This window comes from Ictidomys tridecemlineatus, chromosome 10 (genome assembly GCF_052094955.1).
Source record: "Ictidomys tridecemlineatus isolate mIctTri1 chromosome 10, mIctTri1.hap1, whole genome shotgun sequence".
Classification (NCBI taxonomy): Eukaryota; Metazoa; Chordata; class Mammalia; order Rodentia; family Sciuridae; genus Ictidomys; species Ictidomys tridecemlineatus.
The window spans coordinates 128,263,255-128,277,537 of NC_135486.1; the positions used below are offsets into that span (position 1 = coordinate 128,263,255).

General features: G+C 50.5%; 1 protein-coding gene across 1 annotated transcript in view; it reads right to left on the reverse strand.

The window, feature by feature from the left end:
* Positions 1–444: 444 nt before the first annotated feature.
* The window catches only part of Cacng3 (calcium voltage-gated channel auxiliary subunit gamma 3), a 77,214-nt gene continuing 63,375 nt past the window's right edge, over positions 445–14,283 (reverse strand). The window contains exons 2-4 of the mRNA XM_021725454.3: positions 12,172–12,255; positions 5,679–5,819; positions 445–1,559 (exon numbers count right to left, since the gene is read on the reverse strand). Of these exons, the coding sequence (XP_021581129.2) occupies positions 1,048–1,559; positions 5,679–5,819; positions 12,172–12,255 (737 nt within the window). The 3' untranslated portion in view covers positions 445–1,047. The remainder of the gene's footprint in view (positions 1,560–5,678; positions 5,820–12,171; positions 12,256–14,283) is intronic.

A 14,283-nucleotide genomic window follows, 5' to 3' on the forward strand; every position in this document is an offset into this window, starting at 1 on the left:
TTTAAGAACACACATTGGTCATCTGTAGCGTGCTCATGGTTTTATCTGTAGCATTTTATTCAAGCCTCAAAACGCTGTGGGGGAGAGAAGGATTATCACATTCCATTTTACAGATCAAGTCTGGGACTGGAGCTCGGGTGACTCGCCCGAGGTCCTAGAGCTACTGTGTGCCACAGTGAGACCTCAGATGCCACCGTTCCCACGACCCCGGAGGACACCCTGACTCTGACATCTACAGGGAACACCTTGCTGGCCTCGTGGGAGGCAGAGAGGATCTTTCCTATGGAGGCTGGAGCAGGACTGAATGAAATTCAGCTACAAGAGGGAGATGAACCCCGGGGGGTGGCAGGTGAGTGAGCTCCTGTGGGAAGCACCCAGGAAAAAAAAATCAAAATAAAAAGGAAAAAAAAACAAAACCAAAAACCAAAAAACCACCCCAGCTCGTTGATTACGACAAGGCAAAACCTTTAATAACGTGAGTGCTTATTACATTAGCTGCTTCGGACTCCGACATCTTTGATTTCCGGTCATGTTATTGTTATTATTATTTTTTTCTAACACTTAAAGGTGAATGCCTCCCTCAGGGCCACCTGGGCGGTGGTGGGTTTCCTGAGGATCTGTGTTGGGTGGACAAATGGGGACAGCTACGCCGGCACCTGATGGGGGATTTGCAGATCCCCCCCCTCCCCTCTGGCCACCACCCTGTGACTTTTGAGAAAGTCCTCTCCCAAGGAGGGAAGAACAGTGGAGGAAGGAAGGAAGGACAGAAGGACATGTGGGCACAGATACACAGAGGGGAGGGAGGGAGGGAGGGACGACAGGAAGGGATTCGCTTGGGGAGGTTGGGAATGGAAAGGTGGGGGCCCTGTGGGGATGGGGTGGGGGGACCCCCGTGGGACAGGGCGGAGTCCATTTGGTTTTCATTTCTTTGTGAGAAGTAAGAACCATCACGAGGACCATGCCATGCAACCTTGGAGACGTCTGTGGACACTGCGCCCCCGCAGGCGGTGCTGGGCGCGGCCAGCGGTCCGGGCCAGCGGCGTGCGCTCACACGGGCGTGGTGCGCCTGTTGGCCGGGTTGTTGTGCAGCGACTCTTTGAACTCTTTGGGCGTGGAATTGTGGAACTGTAGAAAAGCGTGGTCCCGGTCCGAGTTGAGGAGGGTCCCCATGGTGATCTTGGAGGGGTCCCGGGACAGGGTGAACATGGAGATGTCGGTGGAGGGGATGGTGTGGAAGCCTTTGCTGATGGGGGACAGGTCTCGGGAGCGCGGCTCGGTGGAGCGGGAGCTGGACCTCCTCCGGAACCTGTACCTGTAGGGCGGGAGGCGGGCGAAGGTGGACTTCTTGAGGAGCTCCGAGTGCGATTTGGCGCGCAGCTGCTGGTGTTTCTCGATGTAGATGTGCACGGCCACCACGCCCACGATCTCGGCGATGATGAAGGAGAAGGCGCCGAAGTAGAAGGACCAGCCGTACGAGTAGCTTTTCTTGGAGTCACGCTGCCCGGGGTCTCCGGCGTTGGCTGATATATAAACGATGATGCCAATGATGTTGCTTAAGCCTGAGGGGAAAAAAAAATGGAAAAGAAAAAAAAGACACACACACACACACACACACGGGTTGCATAAACCCTCCAAGGTCAAGGTCACTTTCGGTCTTGGACTATGGATAGAAAATGCAGAATTCAGGTGGGGAGGGGAAGAGACATGGATAATGGCTAAGAAATCCTCGGGCTGAGCTCCTCTTGCCAGGTCTGTGTCTTGGGAAGTGGGGAATTTCTGCGGCTCCCGTCCTGGGCTGTGCCCCTTCAGGGCAAGATGCCATCCTACTTCTCTAGCAAGGGTGGTAGCACTCAGGGGGACCCCCGTGTCCCCTTAGAAACAAGGCAACACTGAATCTTTGGCTTTAAGTCATGAGAGTGATAAAGCGAACCAGCGACTGTCCCCTGCCCTTGAATTTCTCACCTTCGGGCGGCTGGATAAATGCCATCGCAGCAGAATACAGTAGAAACTTTACTGGAGGCACTTAGGAAATGATTCAGAGGCAAAGGGGGAGAGAGAAAGGCTGAGAATTTTGCTTTGAAGATGAGGCCACATGGGAGCCAGATCCTGCAGCTGAGAAGGAAGGCTGTGGACCGTGGAGCACCAGAGAGGGACCAAGAATGACCGGCTAGTCAGCTTGGGTGACTGGGAGGCTGGTGGCATCTCAAACTAAAATAAGAGGCAGCCAACAGACCATGTTTAGAGAACAGAGATTTAGATACACCAAGTTGAAAGCGTTGGGGGAGACATCCACCACTGGATGTCTACGGATCTGGGGCTGCAATTTGGGGGAACTAATAAGCTCAGGGGGCAGGGACCGTCGGTGACCATCTTTCTGTCTGTGCGGAATAAGATAACCAGTCTTGGGTTGGCTGATGTTTGAGTGTCAAAAATTGGGGTACGCAAAAGCTGTTTGCCCCCAAAGGTGAGGTCTGCACTCTTAGTTTCCCCCAAGTGCCAACAGAATAGCATTGGGAAGCTCAGTTCAGCCCATTGGAGAGAAATAGATTCCTAGAGAATGACAAGAAGGGACAGGAATCTCTCGGGTACCTTCCCACATTATTACCCCGGATGGGAAATGTCTCTTTTGGACCCTCTACTCAAGGGGTCTCACTCAGACTTGGTGCCAACAGCGGCCCGAGGAGGTTGACATACTACCTGGCAATTAGTGCTAAATGGAATCTGTCCTTCATGATCGTTCCCAGCACCAGTTGGTAAGGAATCCTTTCCAGAAGATTCCTGAGTCTTCCCGACACTCTTTGAACCCTCCGTATTCTTTCTGGGTCTCCTCTAGATCTCCCCCCAATCAAGCAACTAAGGGCTAAAGCTTGGCATGTCAGGGCCACAGCATCTGCTCAGGTGCTGCCATGCGATTGGCAGGAGCACCTGGGTGACGGGTATTATTAATATTTGGGGTGGGACTTCTGCTCATGCTCCATCTAGGACCTGCCCCTGAGGGTCAGGGCTGGGGTCTGCCCTGCTGTGGGTCCTCTTGGCATGACTGGGCCCAGGCATTCGTCAGGGACTCAGCAAATGCTAATCACCTTGCTATTTGTCACTCGGAGGGTTGCCACATCCTGCTCGGTGTCAGGCTGCAAGGGACCTGACAGGATAACAAACGGTCCCCCTCTTCCTGGAGTGTCAATTTGGCTGGAAGATTAGTAAGGAAGGCACATTCTTTTATATTAAAATGAACACGGATATAATAAGGAGGAGAAAGCAGAATTCACATGAATTTTTAAGTAAAATGAGAAGCTGACTTCAAACGCATTTTCCGTTCCCTGAAGGCAGCTTCTAGAGATGCCCCCTGATTCCCCGGGGCCATGTTTGCTCTCTCCACCACTAGCAGGGAAATTTTGGTGGTAAAGTTTAGGAACCCCCCCCTCCTCCCCAAAGGGGTCTTGCTGGGGGTCGGGAATAAAAAAGAAAGAAAAAGAAGTTCAGAGAGAGGCTCAGATGTCAACCTGGGTTAAAGAGGCAGGAAGCCAAGTGAACTGTCAGTCATTCATGGATAAGGCACTAACTCTGTGCCAGGCCTGATTTTCTTTTTTTTTTAATTATTCCCCTTTTGCAGATAAGGAAACGGCGGAACTTAAGTTCTTTTTTTGGTACTGGGTATTGAACCCAGGGGGACTCTATCACTGAGCCACATCTCCAGTTATTTTTATTTATTTTTTTTAAATTTTGAGACAGGGTCTCCCTAAGGGCGGCCTCAAACTTGTGGTCCTCCTGTCTCAGCCTCTTGAGTCACTGGGATTACAGGCTTGCGCCCCTGCAGCCAGCTCCAAGTGGAACTTGAAGCCCCAGCTCAGCTGTGGTAGTAGATTTAGATGTCAGTGGCTCAGGAGGAAGAAGGTGTGAGTGGACAGTGACTTGGTCCCACCTGTCTGACTGTAAACTTCCTGAGGGTAGGAAATAGGTTTGCTCATTGCTATGGCCCCAACTCCTAGTCCAGAGCCTGACCTCAAGCAAGCATGCTCCAGAGATCATGTTATTATTATTATTATTTATGCCCAGTGCCTGGAACACAGTAGGTGCTCAATAAATGGTTGTTGATTTTTGAAGTTGAGCAAAAAGAGCCCTAGAGAGTGTTGAATCCTCCATTTTCCACCATTTTATAAGTGGAAAAAAGCCCTGAGACTCTTGGGGTTCCTGGAGGAGGTTGGTGGAGGGGTCTAGGTTTAGACCCCAAGCTCTGGGATCCCCCTCTGGGCCCTCCAGTTCCTCTGAACCTAACCTACCTGCCAAGTCTCATGATAGCCCTTGTGCGGACAGAGTTGCTGGCGACACAGGCCTCCCTCACAATCCCCTTGGGGGATAAAATAATGATCTTCTCTTGTTCTTGGGAAACTGTCACATCAGCACAACACTGGTACTGAGGCTCTGGCTCGGTGGGAGCCAGGAGGGGGCCGACCAGTTACTGAAACGTGCCTCGAAGCAAAACAAGTCCCTGGGTTTGCCAGCCGGGAACATCTGTCCACCCAGAGCCCCGAGAGAGAGGCCACAGCCACCCTGTGATGGCTTTCTCCCTGGCCTGTCACTGTTGTGGCTTCCCAGAGACTCGGCCAGACGGTTCTCACATCCTCACTTTGTAGAAGGGTACCCGGTGGGGAAGGGACCGGAGCAGGGATTTACAGGGTCCCCGACTCTGGAATATGTTAGGAATTTATTGAGAAGTAACATTGTGGTCCTTTCGACTCAGTCTCCTTCCAACCACCCCAGGAAGTTGAGACGATTATCATTTCGCCATCTCCCCGCTGAGGAAACCAAGTTACAGGCTCTTGGTGACATTTCCCAAGTCCACAGAGGATTCAAACCCAGGAGGACCCCTGTCTTGTTTATCACCCTCTCTTAGCCTTCCTTGTCCCCACCTCAATCAACACCCTGCCATTGCAGCTCTGCTAAGCCAATAGGTTCCCTTTCCAGGGTTTTATCGGTGTGCGGTCTGGAAATATCACATAGAAAATTCCAGAAAAAAAAATTCATAAGTTTTAAAGAACTTTTATCAGCATAGATTGTTATGTCTCTTCTGTCTTTATGGTTCTATATTAGTAATAGAATATAGTCTTAAATAGATTTGTTAGAATCTCATTAACAAATTAAACTTTATCATAAGTTGGGTTTGGGTAGGAAAAAGCGGTCCACGGAGGGTTTGGTGCTCTCTGCAGCTCCGGCATCCACCAGAGGTCTTGGAAAGTGTCGCCTGTGGATTCCTGCGGACTAGAGTGGTGTTCAAACCTTGGAAGGTCCCCTCCTCCCCAAACCCTGCCTGGTCCTTTGATCCTCTGTCACATCCCATCAAAGGGCACTGGTGTGTCTTGAGAGGGGTGGGGTTTACGATAAGCACGTTTCAAAGGTCCAAGGTCGGCACGGAGCATGCCCAGGGGGACAGAGAGGTGCAGCCCTGGCAGGTGCATCCAATCTGCTCCGGTTGCCCCCTTCCCGCTGCGGGTTCGGCATCTTTGGTTTGGATGAAATTCTTCGCGGGCTCTGCTTTAGCACAACGAATGGCACATTTTTTAAAATTTTATTTTATTTTTGGCTCTTTCCTGGAGGTGACCCTGGGGCGGCACGGCTCTGTCCACCTGGCTTCAGGTTGGGGGTCTGGGACGATCTCGGGCCTGGGGCGAGACACTCACCTGCAGACACAAAGAAGATGCCCGCGCTGAGGATGACGTTGTGCCGGCTGCGGTGGAACTCGCTGGCCGCCACGCAGAGCCCCCCGAAGAACAGCAGGGTGACGCTGAGGATGGGGAAGACGCTGGAGGCCCTCACGGCCCCTGTGGGGAGACAGAGAGAGGCCGCGTCCTGCACACCGGCCGCCCAGGGTCCCCCTGCCAGGGGCATGGGGGTCCCTGAGGGGAAGACGGGACAGAAGCTGCAGAGCAAGGCCACATGTGATGTGGGCACAGGCCAGTGCCCTCTGCTCGGGGACCCGAGCTGGGAAGGGGTTGGCCCTCTGCAGTCACCGTCCTGAGAGTCTTAACAACCTTTGTCTCTGAATCCGTGTGCTGGAAGCCAAGTCCAAGGGCACAGAGGTCTCTGAGCTGTGAGCTCTGAGCCTTGGTTCACAACTTCTCTACTGTCCACTCCCCAGCTCCCCAACTCCCTGGGCCGGGTTTTCTGCCCTCTCCTGCGTCTGCTCGGTGACCACTATCATCCTTGGTCCTTGCTATGGGCCTGTGCATATAAACACAGGGAGAATCAGGGTCAGGTGTAAGCCCCAGGCCCCTGGGAGGGTTAGCTCTCACTCTAACAGTGTCCCCAGGCCCAAGGGAGTGTGACATTAAACAACCAATAGAAAATGCTATGACAGGTCAGAAGAGAGATGGCAGAAGACAGCAAATGATTTTTTTCCCCCTGCATTTTGAACAAGGAGTCTGAGATCTTTATTCTGTACTGGGATCTGCAGATAATGCGCCCAGCCTTGAATGCGGGGACTCCCATCAGAACATTCGATGCTCATCACATGCAGAATCCTCCCCAGCACACACCTGCATTTGTGCCACGCAGAGCCTGCTCATATCCATTGAAAACCCATTCAGTCACTGAATGAGCAAATGGGTTTATTCTCTCCACACGTATTTATTGAGCACCTACTAGATTCCAGGTGCTCTGCTGGCTTGCTGGGAGAGTAGCAGGAATGTTTAACAACCACAGAGGCACGGGCACTTTATGTTTTGAAGGTGAAGCTGACAGAATTTGCTGATGGAGCAGTTGTGGACGGGAGAGAAAAAGTTCTGTCAGCCCCGAGCAATGGTGGCATCTGTGTTGACAAAGGAGCAGCGCGAGGGTGGGGCAGGGAGGGAGGCAGCTCTTTTGGGCCACGGAGGACTCACAGCTGTTTGCGTTACTCAGTGTTCTAGGCTAGACCACAGTGAAGTGTCCCAGGCTAGACCACAGTGGAAGTGGTGTAGCTCGGGGTACTTCCATTCACCACCCAAGAGATGCTCAAGACCCCAGGGACAAGAGCTCTCTCCACAGCGTCATGATTGTGTTTAAATAAATTAAAGAAATGCTTGCTTGCTTGCTTGCTTGTTTTTTACCTTCAGATTTCTGAAAGTTTGGTAACTGACGTAGCCGGGATTATCTGAAGGGGACAGTGGAGGAGCCCTGGGGTCAGGAGCTGAGCTCACAGGGGTAGAGAGAAGACAGAATGCTTCCAGCATTGGATTCAATCTGGCTGCCCCACGTGACCCAACGCAAGGGTCTGGGCTGTCCAGGGCCCCAGGTAACGCTGTCCCTCTTGATCCTTAGCTGCGAAGGTGACATTTTGGGAGCAGTTTCAAACTGCCTAGAAACCTGCTAGAGGAAGACGGGCATGGAGGAGAGGATCCTGCCACCCTGTCACCCTGGGGACATGCAGGGATCAGTCCCTTGTGGGCTTCTCGCCTGGGCTAGCTGTTCTGAAGATCCTTGCGCACACAGTGGCTCGGGTTAGGGCTCAGAGAATGGTAACGTGGGAATACAATGTTTTCTGTATATTTTTCCCCTGCATGCTGAGTGACTTGATCTAAAGGCTTTCAAAGAGCAACTTCAGCATTAGAGGTCCCTCTGCCCTTGTCTCCTCCCCATCCCAGCCCCACGCACACCCTCGTCCTTCTGCACATTTCCCTTTTCTGCCTCAGCTCCAGACCCGCTAAAGAGGAAGCCGTTACCTTGGGTTCCCTCCTGGGTTTTCACTCACTAAACTCATTTCACAGGAAAAAGGACTTGAGCCTGTCAACACACCTGGACGGACTTCGGTCACACGCCATGGCCTCTATTTTAGTCCCAGAGGGAATCATTTACAGTCCAGCCTGTCCTTCCTGCCAGACCCCGCCCCAGGTCACCGTGTGCTCTCCAGGCTCACGGAGTCCCCTGAAAAACCATCTACCTCATTTACGGGGCCCCCTACTCCCCCCACAGCCAAAGGGGTATAGAAAGAAGCTTCTCCATCACGTTGCGCAGGGCTAAGCGCACTCCTGTGGTTTTCCAACACGTTGTGATGGTTTTTTGCTTGTTAATAACTTGGCAGATTATTTCTCCCATTTCTTATGTCTATGATACATTATGTCAGTGTCGTGGTTTGGACATAAGGAGTTCCCCCCTCCCCCCAAAGCTCCTATGTCCCTTCGGGAACGTTCAGAGTTGAAACGATCACGTGAGGAGAGCTGTCACTGAGTCTGTGGATGGATCCACGGACGGCTGGTGATTTAGACAGTCACTGGGCGGTAACCGTGGGGCGTGGCTGGAGGGAGCAGGTCCCTGGGAGCCTGCCCTTGGGGGTATCCTGTTCCCTGGGGACCTTGTGCTCTCTGTTCCTGGCTGCCCCGGAGCAGTGCTCCTCTGGAGGCCCCTCTGCCATGATGTTCTGCCCCACCTTGGGCTCAGAGCCATGGAGTGAGCCCACCACGGACCTCGGAAACTATGATCCAAAATGCGCTCTTCCTTTGCTCAGTCCTTCTTACCAGGTATTGTGGTCACAGCAGCAAGACATTGACTGAGGCAATCCGCTTGTTTCCACGGACCTTCAGGGGGCAGAGGGCCAGTTTCCCTTCACCCTGACACTTACAGGGGGCAGGCTCACCCTGGAGTTCGTTAGCCCCCAGGTAAGTGGTGCCATCTCAGGGCGTGGGCTCTGCGGTCCTGAGTGTGGATGGAACTGACTTCTTATGAGCCCAAACGTGGGAGAGCAACTCATTGATAATTTCTAAAAATGTACGATGTCTGGCCTGCGGGTTTCCACTTGGACTCTTGGCCTGGAACCCCCCAAAATTATTAAGGGGGTGGGATCCACCCCCCTCCGGTGGCTTCAAGCCCCCGTTTGGAACTTTGCGAACTAACCTTTAACGTGAACCCTTGCTTTGCGTATTGACAGGAATCACTTGAATATTCAAAGAGATGAGTTTACTTGGTGAGAGAGAGAATCCTTTACAAATTCTTTATTTTTTTTTTTCAAAAAATGATTAACCTTTGAAATGCGCCCAAAGGAAAAGATCTGAACACTTGAAGCGACTGACTCACGTTGGTTGTGACAGTGCATATTTGCAACGTGTGAATATGTGACATGTAAACGTGGCAGTTTTCAAAGTGGCAAAGTAACCATTAAGTAACTTTTAATGAACAAGAAAGACATGAACAGATTCTGTCATCTCTGGCTACAGGTATCTGTAAGGCAGGATTTTTTTTTTTTTTTTTTTTAAATCTGCTGACATTATCTCCGAGTAGGTTGGAGTCCACCCTGTACCGTTTAGCCCAGGGGTCACACGGTGGCTTCAGAACAAAAAAATACATACATTGTCTTTTTCCCCGTTTCTCCTTCTCAAGGTCTGTCCTGGCTTGGATCTGGAATGTTCCCTGAAAGTCCGCATGTTGAAAGCTTGGTCCCCAGTGCAGCCAGGGGTCTGTCCTCTCCCGGCCCCTTCTCTCCCCCGCCACCCCTCCCCGGGTGCCGTGAGCTGAGCAGCCCTCCCCCACCAGGACCTTCCAACACGATTTCTGCCTTGGAACCAGCTGACCATGGACCGAGTGTCCTGAAGCCATGAACTGGAATAAATCTCCCATCCCTGAAGTCAGGTGTTTTGGTCACAGTGATAAAAAGCTGACCACTGGCTGGAGCTAAGGGAGCACCTCAGGGCGGGGAGGTAAGCTTGATCCAGGGTCCTTCCACAAAGGCCCTGGTGACCTTAGGAGATGAAGAAGTGGGACCCCATCTGGCATGCTTGCTTTATCTCAGCATGTGATAGTCTCCTCCATGCCATGCAGACAGGAGACCCTCATCCGAGGCTGAGCAGACACTGGCACCATGCTGTTGGACTTTCCAGCCTCCAGAACTGTGGGCCAAATAAACCTTTATTCTTTATAGATTACCTAGCCTCAGGCATTTTGTTATACCAATGGAGAGCAGACTGAGACATACGGGTTTAAGCGGCAGCCTACCCCAAAGGGCACGTGAAAAAGGGAATAGAACAAAAACATCATGTGCAGAGGTCCGATCCCATCAGGACTGTGGGTCCCAACAGAATTAGCAGCCTATACTCTTGGATGGGCAAAGAATCCCTGCAGGAACAAGACTCTGGCCTTCCGTGGCTGAGTCGGGGATTCCAATATTCCTGACCTGTGGGCTCTTTTAAGGTCCCTCCTTTGACTTAGCCAGATGGTGTGGAGATTGGTGACGCTTACGTGAACCCTGAGATGGGCTGAGAGGAGATAAAGGAACAGAGGACTCCACCTTCCCAGAGGGGAGAAAAGTATTTTGATGGAAAGGTAATTGACCTCTCCAAAGAACTTAAAAAAATCAATTTTCCGAGTTGTGCAATAGCAGTCACGGTTCTGTTGACCCTCCAACAGAGAAAACATCAAAATGTTTCGTCCAGGTAGGAAAGAAAAACAAGGATCAGCTGTGGGCGCTCTGGTGAAATCCCACCGGTCCTGACGTCCAAGCTACTCTCTTTTGAGGAGGTCCAAGTTCTACCCTCTGGAGATTTTCTGGAAGCATGTATTTGAGTTGAAGGAAATGCCTGAGATTTTTCTCCTTAATGCAATATCCTAAGCTTTGGATAAGCTGCATCTCCAAATGTGGTTTTGACTTTGCACACCAGATCTATTTGAGCTGCTGATATGAGGGGTTTGAAGAAAGATGAATAGTGTGTTCCGTGTGCAAAGTGGGCCTAGGCACGACGATTCTTTTCACATTAGCTCTTCCACAATAACTTCTTCCTGTTATGTTATTAAAGGTTCATAGGTAGATTCACGGCCATATGCATCTAGAATCACGTCATGACGAAAGATGAAAATGATTTTGATTTAAAAATTCTCCTTCCTTCCTTGCTGTCTGGTGCTGGGGCTAGAACCCGGGGCCTCCTGCCTGCTAAGCGCGTGCTCCACTTCTGGGCTACGTCCCCAGCCTCCAAACCCTTGAGGCAGGAGTTAACACACAGAAGCTGAATAGGAAAATTTCCTGGAGTTTTAGTTTATAATCACCGGTTTTTAAAAAAATAATCACCCGAAGTCTAACACTTCTGAAGAGCAAATTAGTCAACACCGGTGAAATTTTCCTTTTGAGTGATCTGAGAACAGGATCTTGAAGAAATGACTTGTAAACCCCAAACCAAGTTCCCTCCGGGCTGCGACCAGTTTGACCTCTATTCTTCTCTTGAGCATAAACTTGGCTAAACTCCTTGTGTGTGTTTGATGATGGTGGTGGGTGTTTGTTAACTATCCAATTAACCAATCTCTAGGGCAGTTAATGGCTCTGTCAATTCTTATAAATGACAAGCAATACCTCGGTTCTGCGGCTGAACTGTGCCAATAGAATCCCCTGCAACAGACCGGAGGTAACACACACACACTGCCTCCCGGTTACACGCTGGGCCCGGGGCTCCGCGAACTGTGCATTAGCTTAGTTAATTTTTATGACCCTGTCAGACAGAGGACAGGGCAATCTCCGTTTGGGAAAAGATGAAGAAGGGTTAAGAGGTGAGACAACTTGCCCCAGGTTGAACCTTAGCCGGGAGGGAGTCAAACCAGGGTCACAGCCCCGATCTGTCAGGTTCCAGAGCCCTTGCTTGAAGTCACCACACTCCACCGGCTCCTATGTGCTTTAGTTGTGACCGTCTATATCAGATCCACGGTACTGACCTTGGAAAAATCCTGTGGCGACACTGGCCCTGTCCCAGTAGGACTGAAACTGAAGGGAAGTCAAGTGAAAGTGGACTTTGGTTTGTGTTTATCCTCCTAGGACTTACTCCTGGGGACCTCGCCCATTAGCACCTCACCCATTAACACCTCGCCCCTTAGCACCTCCAATCAACCCTCTGGGGAAGGGGAAAACTTGTATCCACGTTGAAGAAAATTTCTTAGATTTTTATCCTAAGTAGACTAAGAAGGACCTTTCCATTTTAGCTAACCCACTCTCCCACCCCTGTTTCCAGATCATTAAAAATGAAAGAGACTTAGGTCTCAGACTTAAGAGACTTAGGTCTCAGAACCCTGTCGATAGCTCTGTCTAGTGGCGCCGGGATGCTCCTTTGCACATCGATGTGGACATGGAGGGACCTCAAACTCAGAAGCAGCTGGTGGATGGCAGGGGGACCCTTCCATCCCACCCCCGGTTCCCCCAAGAGAAAGCCGGGAAGAGGAGGGACTCACGTAGGAGGTACTCCGCTGTATCCTGTTCGTAGTCTGCGTCTTCGGGGAAGTGGTCGATTTTCTTGCACACTCCTCGGAAAGCCCCTGCGGAAACAAACGTGGTCCTGAGAACCCGACGGGAGAAGGCCGTGTCCCTGGGGCCCAGCCTGAGTCCTTGACCTCACGGGACCGTTCCTTCCCCTGGTTGTCGGGAAGATGGGCACAGGGAGGCTCCATCGCATCTTTATACAGAACACAAAAAAAAGAGACTAGCTGCTGTGACTTGGATCTTGAATGTCCCCAGCCAGTGACATAGTGGGAGGTGGGGGAACCTTTAGGAGGTGGAGCTTGGTGGGAGGAAGCGAGGTCATTGGGAGAAGGCCCTTGAAGGGATTATTGGGATCCAGGGCCCTTTCCTCTGTCTGCTCCCTGGAAACCCTGGGGTGGGCAGCTTTGCTCCAACACCTGCTCCGCCATGTTGTTCTGCTTTGGCACAGGCCAAAAAAAAATAATGGAGCTAACCGACCAACCCACCAACCATGGACGCACACCTCTGAAACAGTGAGCCCCAATAAACTCTTCCTGTTTTAAAAGTTGATTTATCTCAGGGATTTTGTCACAGTGACCTAAAGCGAGCACTCCACTAGAGGCAAGCCATTCATTAAATTAAAAAAAGGAAAAGACTCAAATATTCTATTTCTTCCCTATTGCACGACGTTGGCATCCACCTTGGAAGAGCAAGAAGAAGTAGGAGCATGAAAGCAGGTCTCAGGACACTGTCGGGTCTGACCTCTCCCACAAGTGAAAGGAAAAAGAAGTGGGGATTATGTTTAGTGATTTCTAATCTTCCCATCTTATAAATGAGGAAATCAGGCTTGAAGGATTTCGCTTGAGGGCTGGGGTTGTGGCTTGGTGGCAGAGCGCTTGCCTACCATGTGCGAGGTGCTGGGTTCGGTTCTGGGCACTGCATATAAATCAATGAATAAAATGAAGGTCCATCAACAACTAAAATTATATTTAGTAAATAAATGGTCGAGCCAGGTTCCCAGTCAAGATCTGAATCCAGATATTGTGGAACATTCCACTTTCTCAGACAATGCTCCTATCTGACCACAGGACTCTCCTGTTGGCAGGGTCACGGCTCCCTGTCCCTTGCTGTGTGGCTCACCCCTTCAGGAACCACAGAATTGGCGAGGAAACATCTCAAAGAAACCGTCAGCCTTTGACTTCCTCTCCTTTTTCTTCAGCATAGATTGGACTTAACTCATTGTGTGTGTGTGTGTGTGTGTGTTTGAGAATCATTGTGGGTGTTTATTAACTAGCCAATTAGCCATTCTCTGGGGCAGTTAATGGCTCTGTCAGTTCTTATAAATGACAAACAATATTCAGGATGTCTCATCTGGCCGCCACGCAGCATGAAATTATGCATTCCTGTCCTCTTCCCTGTCTGCAAAGACAGTAGGGAGGTGAGAAAGAGTGTCGTTGTTGGTGGGAGCATCAGACAGAGCGGAGCTTGTGTTTCAGAGCAGTCATTGCATATTGAAAAAAAAAAAGCCACACTGACGAACAGGAGATAATTTTTTTTTGCAAAGCTGTGGGCACATCATAATAATAGCTGCCAGTTATAAAGTCCTTCCAAGGAGCCAGGCATGTTGGTGAAACCTTACAGTCCTTATCCCACTGACTCTCGCCCCCTGCACCCCAGGAGTAAGGTCTATTAATATTGACATTTATGACGAGGCAGGAGAGCCACAGAGGGGGATGGAGGTGTCCCAGTCAGTGAGTGGCAGAATTGGTATTCGAATCCAGGCTCCAAAGCCTGTGATTTCATCATTACTCTATGAATAACCATTACGATCATGTCTACTATTATCATGTCTATTATTATCTTATAATGATAACAGTACTATCTATTTAACCTCTATCATAAGTAGGCTCCCCAGGGACATTTCACGATAATTGCCATGAGCTATGTAGAACATCTCTTTGGTTCTGATCCCTGGCTCGCAGGGCAAAGAATAGACTTTAAACCAAGGAAAGGATTCAGGAGAGAAGTCTCCAGGAAGTTTCTCGGAAGAAAAGACAAACCTGTATCATCTTCCCTGATATTGAAAAAAAAAGGCCTTTCGTTTT